At 41.2% G+C, this 14,594-nt stretch overlaps 1 protein-coding gene across 1 annotated transcript in view; it reads left to right on the top strand.

Annotated features, from left to right (window-relative positions):
- The window catches only part of snd1 (staphylococcal nuclease and tudor domain containing 1), a 178,402-nt gene that overhangs the window by 8,889 nt on the left and 154,919 nt on the right, over nt 1–14,594 (top strand). The window contains exons 6-10 of the mRNA XM_084909460.1: nt 2,501–2,592; nt 3,253–3,411; nt 3,517–3,623; nt 3,802–3,892; nt 9,232–9,336. Coding sequence (XP_084765586.1) covers nt 2,501–2,592; nt 3,253–3,411; nt 3,517–3,623; nt 3,802–3,892; nt 9,232–9,336 — 554 coding nt within the window. The remainder of the gene's footprint in view (nt 1–2,500; nt 2,593–3,252; nt 3,412–3,516; nt 3,624–3,801; nt 3,893–9,231; nt 9,337–14,594) is intronic.

Here is a 14,594-nt window from a genome sequence, read left to right on the forward strand (position 1 = left end):
ATCATGGGCCTCATGAGCACTACATGTTGAATTGCACTAAATAACTTTAGAGCAGGAAAGTTTGGGCAGTGATCTGTAAGATTCTTCAGAAAAACTGATCTTATTTAAAATTAAGACTGTTAGATCATATCTTTATAAGGCAGCAGAAATCAGTTGATCTGGGCTTGGATGTTTTGTCCTGAATATCCACTTCATGGCATGTAAGGGCACACACTGTCTCGCTCTTCACCAGCTCATTCCTTTGGCCCTCATCTCGACCTACTCGAGGTGTAATGTGCCACTCTATTTCGAGAAGAGTGCCGGTAACAGTGGTTAAGCTCATTTCACCACCCTTCTGCGGAATAGAAAAATGAACAAGGGGCACTTTTTCTTTCTTTCATTTCGTATTCTTGCAATTTAGGAGAATCTCAGGGCTATTTTAAAATTGGAGGCAGCAATCCAGTTGAAGTATTCTACACACAAAAAATAGCTGTTTAAAAACGGGTATGCCCGTTTCTCTCATCTGCTCATGCTACTCCCTGTTCCCATTGACATGCATGTAACACCTGTACATTCACATGTTCTATAGAGAGAAACCTTTAAGACACTGAGTGAGCTCATCGCAGAAGATTATTTAGGTGTGAAATTCCTTTTTTTAACAGTTACCTAAAAACCTGTCTAGATTAAATGCCCCTGCATTGAAGTCTGTTGTAATGCATATAAATTGGTTGTTTTTTTTCCCCCACACAAAGAATTATGAAAGAAGTATGTACTGGGAAATTATGAAGCATGCATTCAAGCTGACCGCAGTCAAAGTGCTGTATTCATGTAGTGTCAGTTCAACAACAAAAGTGATCTCAAGGGAGTTTAAATTATAAGGTAAAAACACCAATGATCAGACAGTCCCCCATGAAGTGACATGTGGTGACAGTGGAGAAGAAGAACTCTTAACAAGGAAGAGCAGACAGACAGAACAGGCTCTCATTTTTTGCAAATACTCGAAATAAAGAGGATTAAAAAACAGACTGTGAGAGACAGTGGATTAAAGCTGGTTAATTATAACTTTAGTATTATTATTATCATTGTTATTATTTCAAGCAGTTTTGTATTCTTGATTATTTACATGACTCTTCATTAGCTTATCATACATTTATTAAACAAAAGTGTGTTTTATAAGATTATTTGTTGGCATTTTTGCCTTTGTTGGATAGTGAAACAGTGAAGATAGATAGGAAGGTGAGGAAAGAGGGGTGCAAGACATGCAGCAAAGGGCCACGGGTGGGACTCAAACCTGGGCCGCTGCTCTCTGAGCTAAATGGGTGCCTAACAAAAGTGTCTTTTAAAGGGTTTAGTTCGTTCATACACAACTCAGAGAAAAGGTAAATAATACATAACACATCATTTTTTAAAAAAGCTAATTAATTGCACTATTACCACACTATGGCGTGAAGGAGAGGTGAATGAGACGTCCCTCTGCAGCCTGAACTTACAGCGCTTTCTAAATTCGAGATTGTTCAGAGTCACCTGACCTAGCCCCTAACTTCAAGGTTTATAAAAGAAAAAAGTTTTAAGGTTAGTGCGTCTGTCTCCTGAGCTCACATGAGAAGCTGTTTCCAAAGGTTAGGTTTGTGATGAGAAAAGCTCTTAAATTCAGTTCTCAATTTAACATTAGAAGAGATGGTAATATGGAAGAAATGTGATCTCCTTTTCTTTTCCCGGTTAGTACTTTTTGTACAGCATGTTGAGTCAACTAAAGATTTTTAGGACAACCAGATGACTGGGAATTACAGCAGTGAAAATAAGTAATGATAGAGTAGCTTTTCAGCGTCCCTCCGAAACAGGATGTTCCTAATTTTGACAGCATTGCACAGATGAAAGAAGGTATTTCTAGTGATTTGTTAAATGTGTGTGTCAGGGAACATATGCTGGTCAAACTTGACTCCAAGATTCCACAAAGTTGTCATATCATGTTAATTATATTTTTTGCAAAATCATTCGAAGCAGCGGTTTATGAACACGATGTTACTTTTAAGGGTGTGAAAAGTATTCCAGTTCATTTTAACCAACATGAGCTCAAACTGATCACAGCCTTTTGATGTCACGAAGAAGGAAGTGTTCTTCCTTTAAAACTAGAGTAGTGGGTTTTGGATGAAATGTGACTTTGATGTGGAGTTCAGTCTGTGACTTTCTCCTCTCAGAGGACAACTCTTTTCAGTCACACTGTTCATTAAATCATTGGGTTGTGTTTGCCTGGTTCCTGTTTTGAGTTCAATAACAATCACTCAGTGAGCTTTCTGAAAGCAATTGGATTGCACCCTGGATCACTAATAATTCACTCCTAGATTTCCATCTTTTAAACTCGACATTTTCCTAAGCCAGCAGTTGCGTGATTTCGTTTTGTGTAGTTCACAACACTTACATTTAACTTTAAGAACTTGAGGTATTTAAGCACATCATAATTTGACACACAATCTTTCCTCCCTCGAATGATTTTACATTATGTTGTCTCTTCTCCCTTTAGCCATCATCGAGCACGTGCGGGATGGAAGCGTTGTTCGTGCCTTGCTGCTCCCAGACTACTATCTGGTCACTGTTATGCTGTCTGGTATTAAGGTAACCACCACTTATTTGCTGCACATACAGTTACATGTTACATAGTGTGGTTTTATTTTCTTTTTTTCTGCAATTTAAACAATTAAGTCTCTGCAGTTTCTGCAAGGAGATTGAAGTAACAACATGTAGTTAAATAAAAGCCACCCAGCTATTTTTTTTGGTGGTTTTTGACAGTTCCTTCCAAAACCCCCACCCTTTTTTATTTCTTTATTTTTTTTTTACATAAGTAATGTCTCTTTCTGTCACTTCCTTTAGTCTGTTTATTCTAGCAGTGGTGTTCTTGCACATTTGCCCATCAGTCTCTTTCATCAAGTCCAGCTTTGCCAATGGATCACTTAAGATAAATAATGTTTTTCATCCCCCACTTGAAGACATTTCATTCATTTCAAGGTGTTCTTCGCCTCATTGTTCAAAGACTTGTCTGCTTGTCTCGCCCATGGTGTTTATATTTGTCTGGTATTTTGCCATGCTTCAGACAAGATTAGAGATAACATGCACATCAAATTGACAACAGTTAAGAAGACAGCAGGCACAGTGAAAAGAGTTTCTTGCAAAGTGTATTTAATCAGTTATACATTTTAATGCACAAATACTTGGAAAACATACACTGATTAGTGCATGGGTAATCTATATTTCTTTTTCCGTTTCTCTTCCTCTCAGTGTCCCACATTCAAGAGGGAAGGAGATGGTACAGAAACGCCAGAGCCATTTGCAGCAGAGGCCAGATTCTTCACTGAATCCCGTCTTCTTCAGCGAGACGTTCAAATCATCCTGGAGAGCTGCCCCAACCAGATCATACTGGGCACCATCCTTCACCCGGTAAAACACCGGAATCAGTACCTAGTGGTGACATTGTTAATTCTTGGCTTTTCGTTTTATTCCTTTTGGGGTTTTTTTGACCGTGCTCATTTGATTTTGTCTCAGAATGGTAACATCACAGAACTCCTGCTGAAAGAAGGGTTTGCACGCTGTGTGGACTGGTCCATGGCTGTTTACACCCAGGGAGCTGAAAAACTCAGAGCTGCTGAACGGTACGCAACAGAAAATACATTTTGACACAAGCCAAATTCGATTTAATCAGCTGTTTTTAGTTTTTTCCAGCCAACTGGATATTTCTAGTCACTTGATTAAATCATATCTCCTGATATCTGACTAATGATGAGTATTTTATATTTTTATTTTCAATTTTATTTGTCGTTGTCTTTCCAGATCTGCTAAAGAGCGCAAGGTTCGGATCTGGAAAGACTATGTGGCGCCGACAGCCAACTTGGATCAGAAGGACAGGCAATTTGTAGCTAAGGTGAGGACTTAAAGTGGTCATTTGTAGTCTTATTAAGAAGGGGCTTGTTATGAGGATCATTTTGCTTCATCGGGGGGGAGAGAGAGCATGTGTAGAGTGTAAATCTTTGCGCATGACATGAAGGCATTGTTAAGTATGTGTAAGACTTGAATTTGGTTGTAAAAGGAAGCGAGAAAGGCAGCTTCACTTGGATTCACAAGTTGATGCCTTCTGCTGCATTTCCAATTTTCTCTCGGTATCGCAGCAAAAGCACGAGCACTCTGATGCTTGTAATGAATTATCTCTTCCTGACACTTCTTGCTTTCACGTTTACACACCCCAATGAATATATAGGGAGAAAAGATCCCCTCAGTAAAGGTACAAGGAATGCTTAACAGCAACCTTGAAGCAATCCCCAGGCAAATTAGTGCCAAATTGCTGGCGTGTGCTGTAGCAGCGGCACAGAACGACCCCAAAAGCCAACAGCTAGAGATATTAGCTTTGGAGGTTATTGGCCCGGCCCTCGGGAGAAAAGAAACATCCATAATATCAAGTACAGTGGGGGTGCAGTCCATCCTAAATGTCAGCACATACCGGTTCAAACCAAATAAGATTGACTCCTTGATACATTTGGTAATATAGCTTAACCTTGTTGTCACAATGAGATAACACATTACAGGGCACTTTAATGCAGTAAAGCAACTCTAGCCTTAAAACGTCAGCTTTAAATGTGGCCCCCTCTGAGCATTTTGGCTAGTTGCCCCCATACCTTCCCCTTAGTAAATATATATATTTTCTCTCTGGAAACGCTTAATAAAAAGGAAAAAAGTTGAGCCTTTTGGAAGTTTCTTTTGTCTGCATTTGCTCCCTCCAGACCCCAAACTTTTAAGACCCTGAAAAATTCATAGCCGGCCTAAGGGTTACATAAAAGGTGTTGCTTTGGCAATCTGCTTACAGAATGAATTTGATAAACTGCACAAGCATATAGAAAGCACCAAAAGAAAACTATGAGCATGTATATTTTTTTTCCTGAGTCAGAGGGAAGAGGATCGAGAGAGGATGAAACATTTATATTATCGGTGCGAGCTGCGTTTAGATCTCTCTGAACCCCCTCAGTAAAAGAGGGTTGAATGTGGGCAGTGTGCAAGTGAGGGAACATTTGGTGGTGAGCTCAGGGGAGTGTATGAAAAGCAGGCACAAAGAATATAAAAAAGTGAGAGGTAGAGGGTTAAAGAAGACACTGAAAGTGTAGGTTTGTGTGGATGTGTATAGGATGAAAAGGAAATGAGTAGTCAGTCTTTTTTTCTTTTTCTTTATTTATTTATTTTGGCCTTCTGCAGTGCACTGCTCATGCCCCCAGTTAAACTTTGATGCACTTTTTAATTTTTTCTCAGGATGTTTCTTTGTCCTTTACTTACCTTGCAGCTTAAGCTTGCTCAGTGTCAGCTGCTGCTATGTTAGCCAGTTTATTTGGGGATTAGTTTAGATATTGTGCTTTGTGGATGTGGTGACTCGTCTGGGTGATCTCCTTTAAAGTGCAACTTCTTTCTATAACTTAAATGCTGTCTGTTATAGCTTGCAAAGTAATTCCAGTGAGTGATAAGCCTCCGAAATGGCAGGAGGACCACGCAGGTCTAAAAATGTTCCCTTAAAAATTGATTTGATGGAAAGTGTCTTGTTGACCCTGCAGCTAGTTGAACTGTTTTAAAGCTAAGTACATACCGGGCAGGCTAAAGTTACGCAGGCCTGTCACTCCCCTTCTGCACTCGTCCCTGTTACTTTTGTCGGCACCTAATGCTGCAGTGCAGCCACTCTCACAAGGACACTTTTATCCATCAATCCCATCATCATACACTCCTCCCCTCTCCTCATCCACTCTGCTTTTCACTTCTTATTACCTGAGTGATGGATAGAGTGGAGAGACGCAGCGGGTCCAATCCCCACAAGTCAATCCTGCTGACGCATCTTCCTTTTTGACTGTCTCGACTCTTTCTCCCCCTCCTCTGCTGGGACTAAAGAATAGGAATGTAGGCCATGTCCCAATAGTACCCCCTTTCTCCCCCAGGTAACCACTGACTTGCAAGGTGATAGACAAAAGGTGACGTACTGTAAAGCCCTTTGCCAAGCTCATCAGCGGCTTGTCAGGAACACTGTTGGTGATGAGCTCATCCAAATCCATAAGAATCATATGTATAAGGTATCTGGATTTACTGCTCTCCAGCTGGGAGTTTTAGTAGTTGCATAAAGATTTTCTGATTAGTGTTGGGAGTAAAAAGGCTTATGGGTGTGCTGTTAAATGTAACAAGGCATAGGTGCAAAATACAATGAGTAAGTATGGCTTAATACTGAGTTTAAGACAGAAAGGTAACATGCGCACTGCCTTTAAACCAAGTCAGACAAACTGGGCTTAATGTCTGACAGCTTCTTAAAGTAACAAAACAAAATGACACATTTCAAGAGAAAGGCTTGCAGGTTAAACTCTAAAGTTGAGCAGCAGTAAAGTAAAAAAACAAAAAGTTTTAAAGTTATTCAGGCTAGAGCAGGGGTGGGCAATCTCAGTCCACGAGGGCCGGTGTCCCTGCAGGTTTTAGATGTGTCCTCAAACCAATACAGCTGATTTAAATGGCTAAATTAGCTCCTCAACATGTCCTGAAGTTCTCCAGAGGCCTGGTAACAAACTAATCATGTGATTCAGGTGTGTTGACCCAAGGTGAGATCTAAAACCTGCAGGACACTGGCCCTTGTGGACTGAGATTGCCCACCCCTGGGCTAGAGTCCCTCTAAAGCAGGGGTTGGGAACTCCAGGCCTCGAGAGCCAGTGTCCTGCAGGTTTTAGATCCCACCCTGGGTCAACACACCTGAATCAAATGATTAGTTCATTACTGGGCCTCTGGAGAACTTCAAGACATGTTGAGGAGGTCATTTAGCCACTTAAATCAGCTGTTTTGGATCAAGAACACATCTAAGGACACCGGCCCTCGAGGCCTGGAGTTCCCTACCCCTGCTGTTTAGTGTTTTTGTTTAACAGCATTGTGCAAATTAAGTGCTTGTTATATCTATGTGATATGCTTGTTATCCCTATATGCAGCTTTGATGGCATTTAAACCTGTATGTTAAACCATGGCATTTGGATCAAATCCACTGGTGTCCACATGGAACACAGTGCATTGGTGATGTGAGGCAAGTAATGACCAAGTCCTGGCTAAGCCCACATGTGGCCATGTGGTTAAAACCAACTGAATAAATGTGAGAGTCAACCAGCACTTTCCCCGATAGTAGCCAAGATTCTCCTTGCGCTATGACTGATCTTAACCACTGCAGATGTCATGTCATTACTAGGCAGAGGGTGGCAGTAGATCCCCACCGTTCGAGTAGCAGAATAGACCAGTGAGTCATGCTGCCAGCCTGTTTGTCTCTTCTGCCTGCTCGCTCAACCCTCGTGGCAGCTAACTTTCCAAAGAGTTTTTGCTCTATTTTTCGATCTATTCTCCATCTTTTCCTCTGTCTCTGTTCCTGTGATATTTGCTGTGAGATTACACTCTATCTCCCTGGCTCGCTCCAGCTTTCTGTTCGTCTATCTTGGTGTGTGTTGATCTGTCCTCCTTCGCCTCGCTCCTCACGCCTCCTCCAGCTGATAATTAGCCAGTAAATGCTGAGCCATTTTTATTCTGCTCCCGCCACGTTCTCTCTCTTGCACTTTATTTACTTGGGCAGGCCACAAAACGACCTTGTTACAGTGTGAATGCATGTAGGCTGGTATGTGTGCGCGCGTCTATGTGCACGCACGCGTCCCCTCGCACTTACTCATTACACCTCTCCCCTTCTCCGTCTCTCTCCCTCCTGCTCCCTAAGTCTCTGTATCTCTCCCACTCAGCTCAGTGATTAGTGTATGATGTATTTTGGCTGCTTTTGCAGGCAGCCTATTTAGCATGTGGGCTGGTCTAATTTCTGTTCTCTGGTGGCAAAATGCAACGGCAGTCTGATTTGTTTTCATGGAATAATGAATCTCCCAATGAGCCTAATATACCTGGATTTGTGTCTGCAGTATCGACATAAAGTTTCAACTTTTTCTCAATTTTTGGTTGGTTTGTTTTTCTACCACAGCTGCAGCCACACAAACACCCACGCAGTCCAAATTGTGGTTGATACATCGCTCAGACCCGCATCTCTCATTTTGAGAACTTTTGTGCCCGGCCTACATATGAACTCCACTTTGAGTGATGATGAGGCCATTTAATGCATGTGTGGGTGGCTACATGTGTAGGGCGATTGATTTCTCAGTCTGTTGCAAGTGGCCTACTTAAAGGCTCTGAGTTTGGATGCCTTCTCCGTCTAAATCACATTATACCCTCAATCTGTCTTCCAACTAAAGTGAGCACATTGGACGGCACATATATAGACTGTGCTGTGTTAGAAATATTTGATTCACCCTTCATTTTTAATGACTTGACATGAGTACACATTTCTGAGATTCATAATTTATCATCTATGTCAGCAGATTTCAGATTTCCCTCTGAAGTTCTGAGTGCTTTTGTGATGTTCTGTCATTGGGAAGAAATGCTGTAGTTCTAAGCTATCACTTTTGAACATCCACACATACTTCTGAACTGTACTTCCCTAAACTCCCATTGGAACAGAGAGAAATAACATTTAAATGCCAGACATAAATTAGTCTGTGTATTTAGTTACACTTCTAAAGGTCTCCAGAACAAAATGCTGCCAGCCAGTAGTTGAGTAGACAACTGTGTAATGCTCTGCCAGTCTATCTTAAACACGATGTTTGTGTTTTAGAGCTTTTTTCCCTCACGCACTCTTGTCTCCCCTCACGCACTCTTGTCTCCCTCCTCTACCCTCCCTCCTTGCCTGCTGTCAATCCCCCAGATTGCAGAACGTCCTCGCCCTGTCCTCCAAACCTAGCTGGCCTACTGGGATGCCTTAGCTTGCTAACTTACTCATTCACTCAAGGATCGCTCTTTCTTACCTCACTCTTGTTGCCTCCTGCTCATGACAGCACACAGTGTGCTCTGTCACTCTTTCTGCCTTTGAACAGATCTCTTCCTCTCCATTTATCCTTTACCTGCTCCTTCACTTCACATCTTTCTGTCAGTCTATCTGCTTACTCACTCAACAAAATGCGATGCCATTCTTTTTCTTACTCCAGCACCCCCACTGCCCTGCACGTGGGTTTGTAATTACCCCAAGGTTTTAAGTTTTTGGACCCTTAAATTGATTTCTAATTGAGTTTCATGTTCTTGTTTTTGTGCTGTATGCTCACCTAATCACATTCCCGAAGTTTATTTTTTTGGGGGGCTGTTTTTATTTTAACCGTTCCCACTCCTCTGTTCTTCTGTTCCTTGTAGGTGATGCAGGTGGTCAACGCTGACGCCATGGTGGTCAAGCTCAACTCTGGCGAATACAAGACCATCCACCTGTCCAGCATTCGGCCCCCAAGGAATGAGGGAGAGGTACAAAAGAAAATCTATCTGCTTTTAAATGTTTGCACAGCTTTTCTTGCAATGAAGAGCTACTTGAAATTGAAGGAGTGAGTGAATGTAGTTGGATGAGAGCTTTGTGGTCAGCCAGCATCTGGTGTCAAGGTATTTTCCACCTAAGCGTAGTTACTTAAACAAAAGCTGCACAACTATAAATATCTGTCCGCCTCTTTGTGTTCTCGTGGCCTCTCTTCTTTCCTTGCACGTCAGTCTAAATTCTTTCCAAAAGACTGTGGATTTAAGTCTGACCACTTGGTGGCGCCCCTGCAGTTGGGGCATAAGCAGATACAGTGAAACAGTAGTACACACCCAGTGGTTGCAGCACTGCAGAGAGTGAGGCAGATCGATTTTTTTTTTTTCTTTTTCCCCTTCCACACTCGCTTTCCTCAGAATCACTTCAAGACTGAAAACAAGTACATGCTTACACACGTATACTTGGCGACACCTGGGAAAAATACTAATTGATACAATATATGGTGTCCTTAAAAGACGAAACAAAACAAAGACTGCAATGACCTGGAGTCTGTTGTGCTCGATGTCTCTCGTTCCTTACCTCCTGAGCGCTCATCAGGGAAATTAGTGTTGGAGATGAAATCTTTTACATTACTGTGCAACAAAAACATGCATTGCTTATATTTCCAGGTGACTGACGTGCATTTATTTTTGAGAAAGAACCAATCAAAGCATTTTTTTTGACTGCGCTTACTTATCACAGGTTTGTTGGGAATTATTTTCATTTTCTAAATACAGAGATACCTGAAACTATCCCTCCCGTTTATAAGATTTTAGTGTCGTGGCAGAGTGCATATTTGAAATAAAAACCCTTTTTCCATACCCAAGCATGTTTGACCATCGTGCTTTCAGTCAGCACACCGTTTCGTGTCGTATCCTTTTATATAAGCTGGTATTACATTTTCCTCCTCTGAAGGTACGAGGCAAAGGGGGTGTGGCGCTTTTGTCTAGGCAGCGGTTGTAAAAGTCAGCTTACAGACTATCTGCAATAACCCTTCTTTCGTTTTTCTTCTGCTTTGGTTGTTTTGGTTTTTATTGACTCCCTCTTTGTGCATTCTGTCTGTTTTATGGTGTGCGCTTTCCTGTCTTTTCCCTTTTTATTGTCTTCTAAGTTTGGTTTTTATTCTCTGTCCTCGTCTCGCATCTCTCTCTCTCTCTCTCTCCCCCCCACCCCTGGCATTGTTGGTGCCTCCCATCATTAAGACACTAGTACTTTGTGTCTTCCCTCCCTCCCGTCTTCCTTCTGCTCTCTTCTCCCTCTTCTCCACAGTCACTTTCTGCTGTCCTTTCCCTCCGGGTGTGCTCAGTGTGGTCAGATTGTTGACCTGTGCCGTTGCCCTTCGTGTGTATTTATTCTCCTTAGTTATCTGTGGTTGTAACAAGCTTGTGGGCAAAAGCTTCTCCATTTTGTCTCTCTCCTCTTCTCTCGTTTCCTGCATTACACAGCATTTGCTCCTAACTTTTCTCAGTGTCTCTCTTTACTCTTGTCTGTCGCTCTTTTTTTCCTCTCTTTTTTTGCCTGCACCAGATGCTTCAACAGTATGTGTTTTGTGCTTCATTACACTGTCGTATGTTACAGGGAGCCTGGGAGAGTGAGCCCAGATGTGAATGTTTGTGTGCATTGTATTGGTGTTACATCGGCACAGTGCTGTATTGCTTTTATCGCACTTCATGCATGTTTAATTGTGTGGTCGTGTGTCAGATTATTGTGCAAATACCCATATCCATCAAAATTTGTTTGGTTTGGGTCTTGCCTCACTGAGCTACTAGAGTGAAATTTGTAGCAGGCTGGATAAAATTTGACTGAGTATAATGTACTAGCTCAGAGTACTTATTATTACCCATTAGATCGTTGTCTCCTGTTGTTTATAGAAGGATTATATAATAACACAATTATTGCACTTAAACTTAGTCTTCCTGATCTAAACAATAAAGTAAGAACTACCTAAAAATTCCCTTCCATGTTAAAAACATGGAGATTTTTTTTATTGAATTGTATATGTCAGAGTTGTTTTGTCACACACGAAGCCCTCTATGTGGAAAAGTTGGACCATATTCTCAGTTCTGATGTTGTTGCATGTAAACTGCTGCTATGTTTTCGTTTTAAATGAGGGTAGTTTGCGGTGCTGCTGCTGGTGTCATTTGTTAGGTTGTTATTTCTGTCTGTGAGCTAAAGAGTTGCCTGCATGTCTCTAATGCTGTTGACTTAGCTTTGAATGTTGTCGCTATGGCAGCAATACAGAGTTTTGATAGGTTTGCAGAGACTTTGATGAGCCATTTGACTTTAAGGTAGACTATAGCAAGTAAGGAAAAAAATGCCTGTGCATGCAATAGGGAATTTTATGTCCTGTCTCATTTGCAAACCGGCCCCTGTGTCTGACCACTAAATTAGGCAAGTAAGCTGTTATCTTAAGTGAGCAGGAGAACTTAATTTCATGCCCTGTCCACACACCTTTACAGACGCAGATGTAGCAGTTCCCCTTCAGTTATTAGAAGCCATTCTGGACATTGTAATTTTACATTCATTACTGTTGCTTGAATGATTTAGAAAGCCCCAAAAATATTGTTTGACACCTCAGAATACCGGTGCTCATCTGTATTCATGTTGTAAAGAAGCTCATAGCTAAAAGTTGCCAGGAGGATGGTTCCACACTGAAAAAGCCTAATTTTGTCAACTTCTTACCTGTGGAGGTGATTCTTAGCTTTAGATTTGTAGAGGGAGACGTCAGGGCAGGTATGCCTCAATCAGGTCCACACACACTGACATCATGTTGGCTAACATCACCAGTGAACTGTCTTCTTGCTTACAGTGCAGCAGGCAGTCATAAAGACATTGCCACAGTTTGAGGTGCAGCTTCAAAAACACACACACAAACAGACATGCTTGGTTAAGCTGCATTAGCCTATGTCAGGAAACATCTTGGAAATTGGCGTCAGAGTGTCTGCAAACTGATTATAATAAGAAGTGATATATATGGCTGTGTTAGCACTGCAGTCTGCAAGCTTCAAGGAAACAAACTCAGCAGTTACACCCATACATTGTAACTTAAATGTCACATTATTCATTACTATATAATGTTGACATGATATTGTATCTAAACCGACGAGTAGGATATTTGCTTATAGGTTCTTTAGATTTATTACAGTCGTTCTCAAATCGTGACCATGGCCTATATTTACCTGGCAGAACAATTCATTGTGAGTGAACATGCTTTAAATTTAGCTTGCTTTTCATTACTTTGATGTTGTTTTTCTTCTTAAGTACTTACCATGTCATCCCATATTACCAAACTAAAAAATTTTTGAAGAGATTTACTATTAGATTCAAGTCACGCAGCGTGCTTGGCCCAGCCAGAGTTTTCGCATTTTTCTTCCTTAGGAACTCTTGTGTGATTTTGGCAGTGTGCTTTGGATCGTTATTATGCTGGAATATTTCTCTTCAGCCAAGCTTCTGGAGACCGAGAGTCATCTCATCACCCAGTTTTTCACTATATCCACAGGCATTCATCCTACCATTTTTAAATGTAATTTCCCTAGCACCTTTTGCACTTCTGCAGCCTCTTGTCATCACGATCCCATCTCCATGCTCTCCATGTTCAGATCAGACTATGATAAAAGTCATGCTACCAATTGTTATCGGCTTCTTTTCATGTTGTTATTTTACTGTTGATGTCATCCAAAGAGATTTGCACCTTTTGAGTGCAAATAATCTTTTGGAGCTAGATTGTGCAGGCATTTTTCTGCTGGTCATTTTAGATAAGTGAGAATATTCAAAGGTTAGTATATAACCATGTCTATGCAGATGGCATGATGGGAAATTGTGTTTAAATGATCAGTTTTCTTCTTTTTTTTTTTCAGTGCTCACAGATACACTTTAGTTGCATTCACTTACTACTTTGCTACCTGTATTTTCACTGTAGTCATTCTGAAATGTTTGTTTTTGATTTCTCATAACAGGAAATCTGCAACAACTTAGAAATAATACAGTTATTAAGAGATGATACGGTTTGAATCATTTGGCATTTAAGTGATATTGCACAGGGCTGTACTTGTTTTTGTCGTTCATACACTGTGTGAGTGTTGTGTTCAGTAGAGGTCTGTCGGGATTGTGTCGTGCCAGTTGTCATTATTATCTTTGTCTGTCTGGATGTGTATGTGCCCTGTTGAACTTGGTACTCTGCAACAATGCCATTTATGTTTGTGTGTCAGGTTGTGTGTACTTTATTGGAGTATGGAGACCAGATGCGATGTACCAGTGCACTGATGAACTGTGACAGTTCCTGCCAAGTCCCTCTCCTCCTCCCATCTTCTGTGGTTCGCTTTAGTGTCCTAATGCCACATCTCCCCCTGTCCTCTCTGATGACTATGCTAATTGTGCTCAGACTGACAGATTAGTTGACCAATGGCGTCTGTTTGCAGAAAAAAATAGGATACAGAGTTCCTCACTTGTTTTTTTCTTTTCTTTCTTTGTTTGATTTTGGTTCCTTTCCTCCCCAGTGTGTTATTTTGAGCTTGGGAGTTGGAGTCAGCTTTTTCTTCTCTCTATTTTCCTCTCTCCTTTCTCTTTCCTTTTTTTGGCTTTCTTTCTCCATTTCCTTTCATGTGCAGTAGGACAAACCCAGTGTAAACACGAGTGGGGAGATACGTCTATACCACAGAGTGACTCACTGTTACGCCCACTCACTTACACTCATTGTGTTTGGATGTGTTGGTGTGTTTCTGCTTTGATGATACGTGCATCAAGTCCCAAATGTTTGAGTATGCGTGTCTCTTTGTTCATTTTAATGTATCTGTGTGCTTATGCAGTTTAAGTAGGGTTAAGGACGGTGTTGTTGGAGCACAGAGAGCAGTTAACTCACTGTTCTTATACTGTATACAGCAGCATGATGAATATGGCTCTTACATACAGCTCTCCCTACTTGTCCAACCTCTCCGCAGTTCACCTCAGCCAGATTGTTCAAACCTGTGGTGAAACCGCCATATTTACCAAAGTGCTAATCACTGTGGCTTGTTTTTCTAAAAATTCAGTACATGCAAAACATGTGGGCAGAATATGACCTTTGAAGTACTTGGAAGTCACAGTTATAGTCAGAGTTATTTGACGTACTGTTTTTGAACAATACTTAGAAGGCAGAGTGGTTTACCACTGATTGACATGACAATGACAGTCAGAATGTCGAGGTCTTTAAAAAAAATGTTACAGTTGTTAAACTAATTAC

The sequence above is a fragment of the Perissodus microlepis genome, chromosome 17 (genome assembly GCF_051167445.1).
Source record: "Perissodus microlepis isolate ML-2025 ecotype Zambia chromosome 17, ASM5116744v1, whole genome shotgun sequence".
Classification (NCBI taxonomy): domain Eukaryota; kingdom Metazoa; phylum Chordata; class Actinopteri; order Cichliformes; family Cichlidae; genus Perissodus; species Perissodus microlepis.